This window comes from Catharus ustulatus, chromosome 6 (assembly GCF_009819885.2).
Source record: "Catharus ustulatus isolate bCatUst1 chromosome 6, bCatUst1.pri.v2, whole genome shotgun sequence".
Taxonomy (NCBI): domain Eukaryota; kingdom Metazoa; phylum Chordata; class Aves; order Passeriformes; family Turdidae; genus Catharus; species Catharus ustulatus.
In genome coordinates this window covers 61,442,548-61,456,586 of record NC_046226.1, presented here as the reverse complement: position 1 = coordinate 61,456,586, position 14,039 = coordinate 61,442,548, and the positions used below count along the sequence as shown (strand labels likewise).

At 41.5% G+C, this 14,039-nt stretch overlaps 2 protein-coding genes across 4 annotated transcripts in view; one reads left to right on the top strand and one right to left on the bottom strand.

Annotated features, from left to right (window-relative positions):
- IMMP1L (inner mitochondrial membrane peptidase subunit 1) overlaps positions 1–1,655 on the bottom strand; it is a 30,862-nt gene extending 29,207 nt beyond the window's left edge. For 2 of the 3 annotated variants that reach the window (XM_033063163.2, XM_033063162.2), the window contains exon 1: positions 1,602–1,648. The gene's annotated coding sequence lies outside the window, so the exon portion shown is untranslated. Of the gene's footprint in view, positions 1–1,601 lie in introns of all 3 variants that reach the window. The other variant, XM_033063161.2, reaches the window with a different exon arrangement.
- A 101-nt stretch (positions 1,656–1,756) lies between these two features.
- Positions 1,757–14,039, top strand: part of ELP4 (elongator acetyltransferase complex subunit 4) — a 135,156-nt gene continuing 122,873 nt past the window's right edge. Inside the window, exons 1-2 of the mRNA XM_033063159.1 lie at positions 1,757–1,910; positions 7,928–7,963. Coding sequence (XP_032919050.1) covers positions 1,757–1,910; positions 7,928–7,963 — 190 coding nt within the window. The remainder of the gene's footprint in view (positions 1,911–7,927; positions 7,964–14,039) is intronic.

The following is a 14,039-nucleotide window of genomic DNA, read 5'->3' as shown; positions in this document are numbered from 1 at the left end:
TAATTTAAGGAAAAAAAAAAACAATAAAGCAAGGAAATACTTTGTGTTAATGAAGTAAGAAAAGAAAATGCACCGCTTGGAATAGGAAAAAAAACATCACAGAGACCAAGTACCTACAGTTTATCACTTGATTCTCTTTCTGACAGGTAAGCAGTGACCTATCAAAGATATCCATATCATTAAGGTTTATAAGGGTTATAAGCTTCTGTAACCAAATTCTCCAACATATCCTGCAATTGTTGTGTTACACACACCTGAAATACTCAGGGATTTGGGCTCCAGGATGACAGCATGCAGCAAGAAACGGCAGAGTTACTGCAATATTTTAAAAGTGCAGATCTCTCTGTTTCAGCCTCCTCTTCAGTTAGACAGAGAATTTCCACCACAGGATCCCACTGACAGAAACAGATGCCTTTTAAAAGAATTGTGGATTATGCTTTGGGTCTTTATTTCCTTGGCCTTTCCTATTCCGGATATTCACACCTCATTGGTACCATATTACAGAAATGAAATTAAACAACTATATTTATTTCTTGCCATATTTTCAAATGTCCTTGGATCTTCTCCTCTACAGACTGATACTTCTAACTTTCACTAAACAATAATTTACACTTAAGTATTATTCAGTATTGCATATCTTAGCAGAAAATACAAAACATTAAGACTACCTTCTGATACTCCTGATAAAAGATCTTGAACTGTCCACTGTTTAGGACGAGAAGCTTGGCCAGCAGCAAAAAGAGCATCATTTCCCCAGCTGGGGAGACATCATACTGAAGTTTCATGCCCCTGAATTTGAACTGCATATGAAGGAAAAACTCCGTGGTTCAGGACTGCCCACATATTGTTGCTCTTTCATGCTGCTCACATTTAACATGAGGATTTTTTTCTCCACAATTAAGAGGAGACTTGAGAATCACAGACGTTCAAAAATTTGACTTAGAACAACAGTAAACATTATTCATTGGATTATAGCGTTAAAGCTTCATTTATATATTCTGCTGTGTACCAGTGTCTTCAAACAACTCGGGATGCATCTGAATCACCAACAGATGAAAAACAAATACAGAAATACTTGTGACAGTGGCTGTTTTCTACACTGACAGGGGCTTCCCTTGCTTTCAGAGCACCAGAACATAAAGCGTTGACTGACAAAGCAAACATACTAGAATTTGTCAAAGCATTTTAATGTCTTTTAACTTTTTCTACCACACGTCTTGGTCCAGGCCATCACGCTGATGCAAGATCTTGCTCTCAAGTTAAGGCATTAAACCACACAGGTCCGTGGCTATGTACAAACAAGCAGGGAGTGCAGCCATACTCACATATTAGGTTACAAGCAGCTAAGTAAATATGTTTTACAAGTACTTTTCCCTTGCATGCCCTTTCCGAAGGGGCTGATGCCGCGCCAGGCGAGCCTGTCCGCTCACGGCCCGCTGCACGCCTGGCCCTACAGACACCCCGGGCACCCACAGGACAAGCGGGGTGTCCCCTCCATAGCACCCGAACCGCACTCCCCGCGCCGCTCCGTGCCCGCTACCGGCCCCTTCAGCGCCGCACACGGCCCCAGTGCCCCTCGGCCGCCCCAGCCCCGCTCTCACCTCCCCGCTCGCTCCGGGCACCCTTCACCGCCCCCCGGCTGGGCACGTGCCAACAACGCGGGCTCCCATTGGGCCGCCGTTCCCCGAGCCGCCCTCCCATTGGCGGAGCGAGGGCCCGGCCCTCCCGGCGCGCTCGGCTGCTGCCCGGCCCCGACATGGCGGCGGCCGGCGGGGAGCGGGGCCGCACCAGCTTCCAGCGCAGGCCCGGGGCCGGCCCCCGGCCGTCCGCCCTGCCGGGCACTCGGCCCTCGCTGCGCCACGGGCAGCTGCTGCTCTCCAGCGGGCTGCCCTCCCTGGACTGTGTGCTAGGTTGGTGGGAGCGGGACTGGGACCCGGTGCTGTGCCTCCGCCGCCCTCCCCTTTGCCAGGCCCTGCCTGCCTTCCGCCTCCCGTATCCCCGCGGCTGCTCCCGCAGGCTTTTCCCTCCTCTCCGCAGTCCCTGGGGTTGGGGCAGGGCGGGAGGGGAAGGAGGACGGGGCGAGGCAGGACGCTGTGCCGTGCAGAGCTGCTCCGTGAGGTGATGTGGCGGCGCGGTGCCCGCTCCTTTCCCGCTCTCACGGGAGGGTTTCGGCCGGGACAGCCGGGAGTGCTGCACTACCGCTGGGTAGTTCGCGTTCCCCGGTGGGGCAAGTGTTGTAATTTATTGGGAGTCTCAGCGTGTCTTTTCTGCCTCGCTCGCCACATCATTAAAGTGCCCCACTTAGATAAATCGCGCTGGTGTGACGCTGTTTTTGCTGTGTGTGGATCTGCCTTTGCCTGCTGTCGGTGTCAGGGTGTGAGATGGTCCCGTGGACCCATCTGTTGTGACTATTGCTGTATCATCCGTGTGGAGAGCTGGCACTTTCCCCTGGATTGGGAACTAATTAATTTGCTGTTGTTTATCTGTGTGCACCAGGGCTGTGTGATCCTCTAACTCTTCACGCAGTTGCAGTGCATCTTTAATGTACATACATAGAACTTTTAGGTAAAAATGGCCTGATTTTAACTTTGTTCATTCCTTCTTGGAGTACACAGAATACCCCACTTTTCTCTCTAGGAACACTCAGTGTGGTTAATGATAATACAAAAATTGTATCCATTGTGTAAAGGACTTTCTGCAACCTGTATATAATTTTTAATGTGTGTGTATGTCTGCACTTTCATCAGGAATTAGGATCCTTGTGGTGGAAGCTCTTCCTGCTTGAGAGAGAAGTATTTCATTAAGTGAGTGTAATTTGTGAGGCCTTTTAATTGCACGAAAAGCACATTTCCATTGAATATTCCAGTTCATATTCCCTTTTAGAAACAGTGGATTCTGCACAGCATAGCTCAGAAGATGCAGACAGCTCCTGTGGTAGCAGTCTCCTAAAATTCTAGGCACTTGCTAACACAATTAGTGGTTTGTTATGGAAACTGAGGGCACTTCCCATAAACCCAGGATCCCTTCTATATTTTCCTTGTCTTTTAAATATTTCATAATTTCCTGAGCTTACTAATCTTTATACTTGAACATCAAGGAAATCCCTTGCCCCTAGGAACAGGAACTTTTGAAAGTACTTTTAGATATTTTTTGAGCTGTGGCGTCTCTGAAAACCTGGATTCTACATTTCTGTGTTAAACCTTGGGTAACCTCCTGTCCCTTAAATCCCTGATTTTTGGAGGCTGTGTGGGTAGGCCAGAAAAGACTCTTGCTAAGCATGCAGACTATAATAAAGTTTCCACTGGTGCCAGGCATTTTTGGAACAGACCTCCAGCTGGGTGAACTTGTACAGAATCACTGGTTTTGGAGACTGAGGAGGGACCTCAAGAATTTACCCTCTGCAGCCTTAAAGCAAGCTCAGCTCTGAATTCAGAGCTGATTGCTCAGGGGTTTTTCCAGTGGAGTCTTGAAAATCTGCAGTGGCAGAGATTTTGCAGCACCCCAGGATGACCCAGTCCAAGGCTTAATTATTTTTGAAGGGAATTTTCTTTTTCTTTGTATCCACTGGGAACCTCTCCTGTTTCAGCTCCCGTTAGTTGCTTGTTGCCCTCCCACTGCACCTCAGCAAAGAGCTCAGCTCTATGTCAGTGGCTTTTCTTGGGTACCACCCCAGGGCCTTCAGGTTTTCCTCTCTTCTCCAGGCTGAACAAGCCCACTTCCTTCAGCCACTCCTTGAATCACTTGCCCCATTTTTGTTCCCCTCCCTGGACTCACTTCAGTTTATTCTTTCTTGAGTGGAGGGGCTCAAAGTCATCTGGGCCTCGTGTTCCATATGTGGTCTGGTGAGTGTTGAGTAAAGGGGAGCATCCTTTGAGCACCTGACTGAGCCTCTGATGGTGCAGCCCATCATGCTGATGATTCTACAAGTGTTGACTTTGTGTCCTTTTTCTGGATGTGGAAATGTTTCATAAATGTGCTGCAGAATGCTGTTTATGTGTTTCTGAAAGAATATTGGTGCTTTTCTTCTTTTGTCCTGCCCACTAGCAGTTAAATAATTGACTGTAAAATATTTAATTTTTATTGTCACCAGAGACTGAGGACAATCCCTTTTTTTGTATAAATTCCCAGTGGAAGTTACCAGGAACTCTTTTAGTTTGATATTTTCGTAGATATACTTTGTCACAGGCATTAGGCAGTCTTGTAGATCTCTGACTTGGGCTTGAATTGAAGTTTGCTCTGCTCAGAATCTGTAACCCAGATACAGAATTGTTTGCCAGACATGAAGGTACAGCTTGTGAGTAAGTGTGAGTGAGGGAAAGCATGGTATTATCGCACACAGGTCTAGTGAGGAGCTTCTGAAGAGAGGAAAAGGCAAAGAATCCAAGGAGGAGTTTCTTTCACCCTACAGCTGCTGGCTGGTTACATTGTCTTGGGTGGCTCTGAAGTGAATTTGCTTTGGATGACTTTATATTCAAGTTTACTTTCAATATATGCCTGATGTGTGCCAGAGCAGTTCTCTGCAATGAGCCACAACTATTAGGTGATATAACCATCACATGCCTGGTATTGCGTGTTTTGTTCCAGGCTGCCCAGGGATATGTTTTGAAAACAATCTGGACATTTCTCAGCTTGTAAAGTTGTGCTTCTCTTCATAAGGTCTTAAATGTTGTAAGTAGCAGTGTGGAAAGTTATGAATCTTGCTTAGATGTTTATATATTCTACTGCCTTAGATAGTGGCAAAGAAAAATTAAAATAGCAAAATTAGGAAGAATAACAACTTCACAGCAGCTTCCTTGGGAAACTTAAAGATTTTGCCTCTTCCTTTTGATTCCATCAGCATTCCTGCTGTTTTTCCTGTTTTCTGTCTTTTGTTTCATTTACTAGCATTGTTGATTGTTGTACTATGAAGATGTAACCATGGTAACTGCAATAGTTTTGCATTCCCTCTCATAGAAGATGCTTATTTAAACCACTCACTACATCTGGTAAAGACAGTGCTCTGACCTGAGTTTGCCTCTAGCAACCAGAGGATGTGCACATATATTGCAGCTCTGCCTTGTAGAAACAGTACCATTGATGATCAGAAAATACACCTTGAGACAATTTTGGCTGCACTGTTTGACAAACAAATTCACTTTTAGAGCAGAAGAGACACTGCTTCTATCATGGGTACAAGTGAACTTTTTCTAACCAATGTTTTAAAGTCCTTATTGCCACGAGGTTAATGCATTACTTATAGCTGCTTTAATCATATTTTCTATGTCAACTTAGGATTTGGTAAAATCTCAATATTTGGAGGTTTTCTTTACTATGGACTGCACAGAGCATGTTCTCATTTTAAAAAACTGTTGTTATTACCTTATGTGTTCTGTTGCCCTGAACAATTAAATGCAGTGAATATTGGAAGCATACTTTATGTCAAACATCCATAGGATTTCAGATTTTGGTCCTTTTTTGCTTTCCCTTGTGGTACATCTTTTGGGTTCACTTGCATTTATTTCCTGAACAAATAGATGAAACAAAAATCATTGGCTTAGAACATGGGGATTTCACAAGTGATTCTAATTTTCTGATAAACACCAGTTAAAATTGGTTTGTTTGGGTGTTTTTTTGATATCTAGGAAATGTTTGATTACCTCATCAGCTTGCTGTAGAAATTGAGGCATTTGTACGTCTTGACTCAGGAGTTTAGCTTAAAACATCTGCTTCTCTGTAACTATGAAATTAGTAACTGACTAAACACTTTTACTGCCAAGTACTGCTCGAATTGTGGTGCATCATGGCAAAGTGATCCTTTTCTGGTTTTAATTCAGGTGCTATTATGCAACAAAATTAGCACTTTTTGGCCTATGGAAGAGCAATTTGCTTTTTCTCATCTTTCTGTGTATATGTCAACATTACAGATACTGCAGGTGTTTGTAGTCCCACTACCAGAGCTGAAGATTGAGAAGTTGATCCAACTGATATTGGAATAAATTTCTAGTGGAGTTTGTTGAGCAGCTCTAACAAATGTTAAAAATGAAAGATCCTGTTCACTGAGCAGTCCAGAATTGACTTCTGGAGCTTTACATACTGTGCTACTGGGATTCATCAATTACAGTAGTTTCACGAATACAAGCCGCACGGAGTATAAGCCGCACTTCCGGTGCCTCGACAATGTTGCTGTCTTTGTCAATAGATAAGCCGCACCCCGAATATTAGCCGCACTTTCGTTCGTCGCGAGAATCCGTGCGCAGCTTTCACAAATTGGCCAATTAGTAACAGGATCGCGGCATAGCGGGCTTTACTGGCTCGGGGCGGGGCCAGGCAGGCTCGGCCCGCTCATGGTTGCCGACGGGGCCGGGTGGCCCAGCTCAGCGCCACGGCTCGGCGGGGCTGGCCGGGTGGTGCTGCCACCGCCGCCGGGCTCGCTGGCCCCCCTCTCCCGTCAGCACCGCCTCGCTGCCGCGTTTCCTCGTCCTGCCGGCGGGCCAGCCGCTGCCGCTGCTGCCAGGCACGCCGGCCGCCCCGCGCCATGTTAGCTCGCCCGGCCGGCAGGGCTGCCGCCGCTGCCAGGCTCTGCCGGCGGGGCGGCCGCCGCCAGGCTCACCAGCCGCCCCCTCCATCTGCACCGCCGCCGCGTTTGCTCGCCCTGGCCGACACTGCAGGCCCCCGCACCGCCGGGCTCCCCCACGCTGCTGGCCCCGATTCTGCTGGGCTTCCTGCTTCTGCCATGCTCCCCTGCACTGCTAGCCCCAGTTCTCCCAGGCTCCCCCGCCCTGCTGGCCCAGGCTCTGCCGCCCGCCCCCCACACTGCTGGCCCCGCCTCTGCCAGGCTTTCCCACCTCAGCCGGGGCCAGCCGGGCTCCAGCTTGGCTTGGGGCTGCCGCGGGCTCTCACTTCCGTGTTGGCAGCTTTTAGAATATTGTTCATGTATTAGCCGCCCTCGAATATTAACCGCACTTCCGGGTTGCCACCAAACTTTTGGTCAAATTGGTGCGGCTTGTATTCGTGAAATTACTGTAGTTTGCTCCTAACTTGCTTTTAAATCAGTATAAAATTGCAGACAACATCCTGCAGTTTCCATGTAAAACACTTCAGTAGGCTGGTTATATATGGCCAGCTGAACACTACATGGGTTTTTAACTTTCCTGTCACAGTCTTATATAATTGTTAAACAAAATAGTCTGATTTCAAGCTTATTCCACTGTTGTAATTCTTGAAATTCAGATTATAAATCAGTGTACTCTTTCCCTAAAATAAGAGTTTTTCTTTCACTATCCTTGTAAAAGAATTCATGGAGTTGTTATGTCCAAGACCTACTATAAAAGACTTTTTAATATCTTCTAGTGTATGTTTTTTCACAGTGTGTGACATTTATGATCTCTCAGCCCAAGTTTCAGTGGGTGAAAGTCTTGCTGCCATGTCCATTTTCAGCAGTAAGATAAAAAGTAGTGGAGCCAGGATTTTGCCTCAAAGACTTGGCTGGGAATTTGCTAAAATCCAATAAAATCTTAGATTTTTTACATCCTTCTTGATACAAAGGAATATCACTTGACAGTGGTTAATATTAATTCAGTGTGGAGAATGATTACTCACTTGAGTCATCTGAGTAAAAATCTGCTGGCTCAGCCCATACATCACCGCTGTAGTACTTGAGCGTGGTTGTGTAGAGCTCTGCAGGATCTTTTTACCACAATGATGATAGTACAGTATATTGTGAAAGTAATTGTAATGTGCAGTATGTAATTACATGTAATGTATAATTATTTCATAATAGAGAATTGTAGTAAGTATTGCAAAGGTAATTAAAATGTTGTTCACTTTTATATTTTTAAATTCCCCGTTATCACCTTTCTTTGACTTATAAACTAAGAAAAGTTAATTGTTCTCTAACATAGTATTAAAATGTAGTCTTACTTTATTCTTCATTTTGTTTTGTTTCCAGGTGGAGGCATAGCTGTTGGAACCCTTCTCCTCATTGGTTAGTATAGAATATATAGATATTTAAAGCCATATTCTGAAGCATTTCACTCTTTAATGTATTCATTGAACAGCATCTCTTTTCACTGTTTTTTGAAGTCAGACTTTAAGAAAGTATAACTCTCAGGTTCCTTCACTTTGTGTAGCCTTCAGAATGGACTGCTGTCTATCTCAAGAATTACTGGAGGTGAATCAAAACCTTAATTTTAGACAGGCTTGAGCACCCACAAAAATACTCCAGAATTTTGTTTGACAAAATATTAGCACATTTCAGGACTTATTAGCAAAGTACATAAATTAGTTAAGATTTTTTAAACTGCTGTTGGATTCAAACTGTATCATCACAAAGGGGATTTTTGAAGGTTGGCTACCTGAGGAAGATGTGCAATGCAGAACGTTTCAATCTTTTGGTTTCCAGAATCAGCTGAGAAGAAGGTGATGGAAGCTTGCTTTCTGTCAGGATGTGGATGAGGCACACTGAGATGATTAAATAGGTTACACCAGAGTTCCTTTTGCAGACCACAGTGCAGCTCTCTGGGACCATGTCTCCATTGCAGCTGAGGTGTCCAGCTTCCCTTTCTGTTTGATTGAGTTGACACAAAACCAGCAGAAAAAACACAAAAAAAGCAGAAAAAATAAGAATTCTTGTATTAATCTCTACCCTGAAGGAGCACTTGAACCTCATGACTCTCAAAATTGAGAACAGTGGCTAGATTTCAGCCTTGCCTAGGTACAAAGCAGACTGGCACTTGCCTGGGTGATTTGGGTGGTTTCAAAGAAGTTGTGCCTGTAGAGTGTTTTAAGAGCCTGCTTGTCTCTAATCATAGACACCAATAGAAGCTGTGCAGAGTGTGGCTTTTCAGCCTTGAGACAGATTTAATCAATAATTTTCATTCATTTTCAAAAAGGGATGAAAACGTTGTGGTGCTGATATTTTATCTGTTTACTTTCCCTGTGGAAAGACAACCATCACTTGGGGAACTGAATTTGTATCTAGAGTTTTGGTTACGTATTTTGAATTGTTGCAATTCAAAAATTGGTCTTAACGCAGAACAGAACAGTGGGACTTGGGGATAATTTATTTGAAATGTCTTTTAGCCACTATTAGAATTACAGCATGTTACTTTCTGTTGGTATAGGGCTCATATAACCTGCATTAGAGACTGAATAAAATTTTCTGTTTGGCACTGAGTGAGGTAATTGCTCTCACTATGGCTTGTTGTTATTTCAAATCTTTATTTCTGTGTTTTATCCATTAGAGACAATCATTGATGTGTCACTGAGTCTTAGAAAATGTTGATTTTTACATAAAGTATATCAATTAATGTATGGTGCGGTGCAGATTAAGTAATTTGAGTAGTTGCTTGCCAGAAAAAATAACTGACATTACCTAATTCCAACCATATTGGGTTTGAGATGAGCTAAAATCTTGCTGTGGTAAAGGAAGAAGAGAAAAAAAAGTTAGAACCTATCATATTTTCCATAAATCACAGATTCTAAGACTAGATTAATTTTGTCTTCCTATTAAAATATTCACTGTCCCTTCCAGTAGACAGACTGGGTGGCATCCAATGAACCTTCTGGCAGGATAATTGTCATTTAATGAAAGAAGCGGTGCAATATTTCACCACAGGGTGTTGTGGATGTGAAAAACAGTCATGAGAATGCTGATGGCTTGATGGAAGATTTTTTCTGCAAGGACTTTTACCTGAACTTTGTTTCCTCTGAGGGCATATCTGGCCATAGTCTGTGGTAGGTTTTAATTTGCTTATCCCCTGTGTTGGTTGTGTATTTGTCATCTGATCTGAAACTTAGCTTGATGGAAACCCAAATGAGAATGCCTCTTTTAGATCTGAAGACTAATTTTTTTTTCCCAAATGAGACCTACCATACGATATTTTGAAACATATAATTATATACCAAAAAAAATCTGAAAGCAGGAACTATATTTATTCATGACTCATTAGTCTAAAAATTTTAGCACTAATTTTTAAAGTTAGTGTGGGTAACATTGTAATGGCATTGTTAGAATATCCTGTCAGCATACCAAGAAATTCTGTCATGAGATTAGTCTAGGCAAGCTTAATATTATCAGGATTGAAGCTGTCAGTGATAAACCTCCTAGGAAGATCTTTGTGTGTTGTACTCCAAGTGTTATAAAAAGGTTAAATTCTTCCCCCTTCCTTCAACATTCTCTAAGGTGAGAATAAATTGCATTACTTTTAGCTTAGCTCCCTTTGCAAATTAAATGCTCATCTTCGTTATTTGACGCATTATCTTGGTTAATTTAACCAAATAATAGTAGATTCAGGGTATTAAAATATTTATTTTAACTGTTGTGTTCTGAAGATGTAGTAATGGCACAGGTTACTTGAGAAGGCTGTAAAATATTGTTTGAAATATAAGTGTACAAGATTTTAAACTCAATTCATAATAAAGAACATTGTGATTTTCAGTTGAACTTAATTCTATAGTATGTTCTTTTGACAGTGTTTTAATTATATGAAAATTAGAGAGTTGAAGCACATGGTATTCTCACAGAAGATCCTACCTACCAGAGCAGCTTGAAACTTCCTGGGACTTGTTCATCTAACAAGAATTAGGATTTTAACTAGTACTTTAGTTTAAAAAAAATTCTTACAATAGTAGGTTTCTAAGAAGCACTGTGATGTGGAACCCCCATGAAAGCAGCTTGTTCAGTGTGGATGTGAGACCGCAGTTGTGGTTTCATCTGAACCTGCTGCAGAAGATCAGCTTCCCAGAAGAGCCTCCCTTTTCACAACAAACAAGTAGAAGAAACACACTCCTTCCCCTCTCCTCCCCAATGTACTTCAAGCTGTTGCATGTGTGTTTTGCCAGAGTTTTGCAGGAGGATATTATTTTGTTTTTAAGTGTAAGCTTTGTTTATATAACACATTGTGCATGGTGAGCTACAGCACCCTCACTAGATGAGTCCTGGCTACCCTGTAAGAACCTATTCTTGCTTACCTTTAAAAGCCCCAGTTTTGACAAGGTCACTGACAGCTAAATGTTTTAAAGATTATCAGTAGGAGGGGTTTTGTTGGTAGCTGAGGTCAGTTATTAAAAGTTAAAGTTGTCTGGTGAAAAACAGGTTTGTGCTTGTGTGTTCTAAGCCTTGAAGCAGTTTCAACTACTTTAATTAGCTACTATTATTTGTGTTAGGCATGCAATTTAACCTGACTAGTAAGAGCTCTCTTCACTTGTCAATATAACTGAATTTATCATCTTTTTAAAGCTGAAAAAGATAATCTCAAGAGAGGTACAAAACAGTGATTTGCTAAATATAATTCTACAAAATACCAGTTAACAGAATTCACCTTCCTGAAGTATGGCCAAATGCCAAATATTGTAATTTATATGTTTGACAACTCTGGTTTGGCATGTGCTAATTAAATGCAAGTGACACAAAGTATATCCCCTCAAGCTTAGTAAACGTGGACATTAGAAAAGTATCTTTTAAATGGAATTTCAGATTATTAAAATAATCTCATTTTATAACCTGCAGCAATTTGGAGAGATGTTTCATAGCTAGAGAAAGACACACCTTAGGTCATAGGACCACAATGTAGAACCATCTATCTGGTAAAAAAATTATCAATACTGATAGGCTATGACAGGCTTTTGGCAGCTTTAGGGCAACCTGTCTAGACTTTGTGCAGAGAAAAAAAAATAAGCCATCTGTACATTACATTGTTGTAGGCTTATTTTTTCCTCTTACAGCTCTCATAATTTTAAGCAATTATACTACAAAATACCTTCATGCTGTTTAATAGTGATGTTTGAAAGTCAGGTATTATAAATACAGTATTTATAGGTATGATATTTGTTACCTTACAGTGGATTTTGTTCCTGACTTTTTATTCCTCTTCCAGTTCTAGTGGTTATCCTGTATCCCTCTCTTGGAACATGAATGCCTCTGTGCAGAGGGAGATTTCCTTATGGTCACATGGTTACATATCAATTTCTGTAATTACATTTGTTTCCTTCATTTTGAAATCAATTATATTTTTACAGTGCCTCACACCTATCTGCTCTCTTTTGCTTTCTGTGCCCTAGATAAAAGCTGAAAGATTCTATACCTGATTCTACAACCCTCTAATCTCTTTGAGTAGTAACTACAGACGGTCCATACACAAAGGTGCTGAGAATGTCCCTTACGTATTTCACAGCCTATACAGTGTGGTACTGAAAAGACCCATAAATAGGAATTGGTCTTTATCCTTAGTGTTCAGCAAGGTTGTATGTTGGAATTCACTGCACTCACAGTGACAATACTGCTCTTTCTCCATGACTGTTTCAGCCATGAAAGCACCTTATGTGGAAAGAGACCAGTGGATTGCCGTCACAATAGACTATTTTATTTACATCCTTATCTGTAGGATCAGAAGAGTTTTTGTCCTGGAGACAATATGCAGAACTTCTAGATAAATAATCTCTTTTTCTTTGTATAGTTTCACGCTTCACTAGTTACTCACCTGCTACTTAGCTGGAGAACACTCTTTGTTCCAAAAGAATCAGAAAAGCTGCACAGTGCCATGTGACTTATGGTGACTGGACCCAGAAAAGAGGCTGCAGCTGCAAGAGTCTTATTTGTTTATGTGCCTTAGTAGCTGGAAGTGAAGTTCACGATGAAGGCTGCTGGTGGGGCAGCTCTTTAGTGTGGAGGCTGAGACTAAGGATTTGGTCCTGAGTATTGACTAAAATGATCTGAAGTGTTAGTTCCCACATGTACTGAGTGAAGGTAGTTCTTTTGGATGTGGAGGAGTTTGGAAAGATAAAGGTAGCAGTTGAAAATTTATCCTAGCCATTCAAATGCTAAGTCCAAGCATTATCAGGAAAGTATTTCATTCTGGGATTCCATGAAAGTAATCAGTGAGCTGCTGAAGTACCTGTGCTAAATGATTTGTTTGTTTATTTACAAGAAGAAAGCTGTACTTTGGTTTTGAATGGTAACACAGCTATTGAAGCCAGGGCACAATGGATGCTATCAGAAAAGCCCCATATGGATGCACTTTAGATCTTTTGAATACCACAAAAGTTTAGTGACCTAGAAATGAATCAATAAAAAGCATCCTCTATCTGACAAATTGAAGAACTGAGGGATTCTTACAGATGCATTACCTTTAACAATTCCAGATACACTGTTTGTAAAGGCTTTCTGAGACACATCTAATCCTTAGAGTACTGTAGGAGACTCTGTGATGGTTTATATTTAGATCACTCTCCAATTCTTGATTTACTTTTTTTACTGTAAGTTTACTCTTATGAAAATCAATATGTGAAGAAAGGAAAGGCTTATGTTAAAATTATGTGTCCTTACACTGAACACGTTTTTAATTTCCTAACTTGAACATTCCTTGTTGTTTTGCAAAATAAGTTTTGGAAGGGTATGGCAGTGTAAGAGCCACTCTAGCACTGTTTTATTACAAATAAATCAATGAGTCAACAAAATTAATCATAATTTTTGGTAAGTCAATTGAAAGGTTTATATCCCTGTTCTTCATTGCTTTACTTCTGCAATGAGATTTAACATTTCAGCATTTCAAATAAAATTTGAAAAAATTTCTTCTTAACTATTACAGCTGTATTTCTTCTTAGCTTAGTTAAATAATCCCCAACACATCGCATGATTTCATGTGTTTACCCATGGTTTATGGAGTTTCTGTGTTATGTTTGGCACAAAAAAATTGAGTGTTTCTTTCTAAGGAATAATTGTATTAAAAATGATGATCCAGAAAGACTGCCTATATAGTTGTACACACAGACTCAAGCCATAAAGCACTTGGACTAAACGAGATATTTTCTTATATTCCATTAAATGTCACTTAACTACATATCAACTCAGTGTTTCTGTGCCTCAGATGGTAAAGAGGGTGAACTTTAACCTCCAGATAAAAACTTGAGAACCCAAGATTTTTCATTCAGCAAGGATGATATAAATGTTACAGCTGAGGATCTTTCCAGAGTGCCTGATAAGTGTTCTTTTTTGTCTTTTCTTCAAAGGGAGAGAGATCTAAGAGAATCGTCTCCCTCCAGTGACATCTGCGGCAGTGATG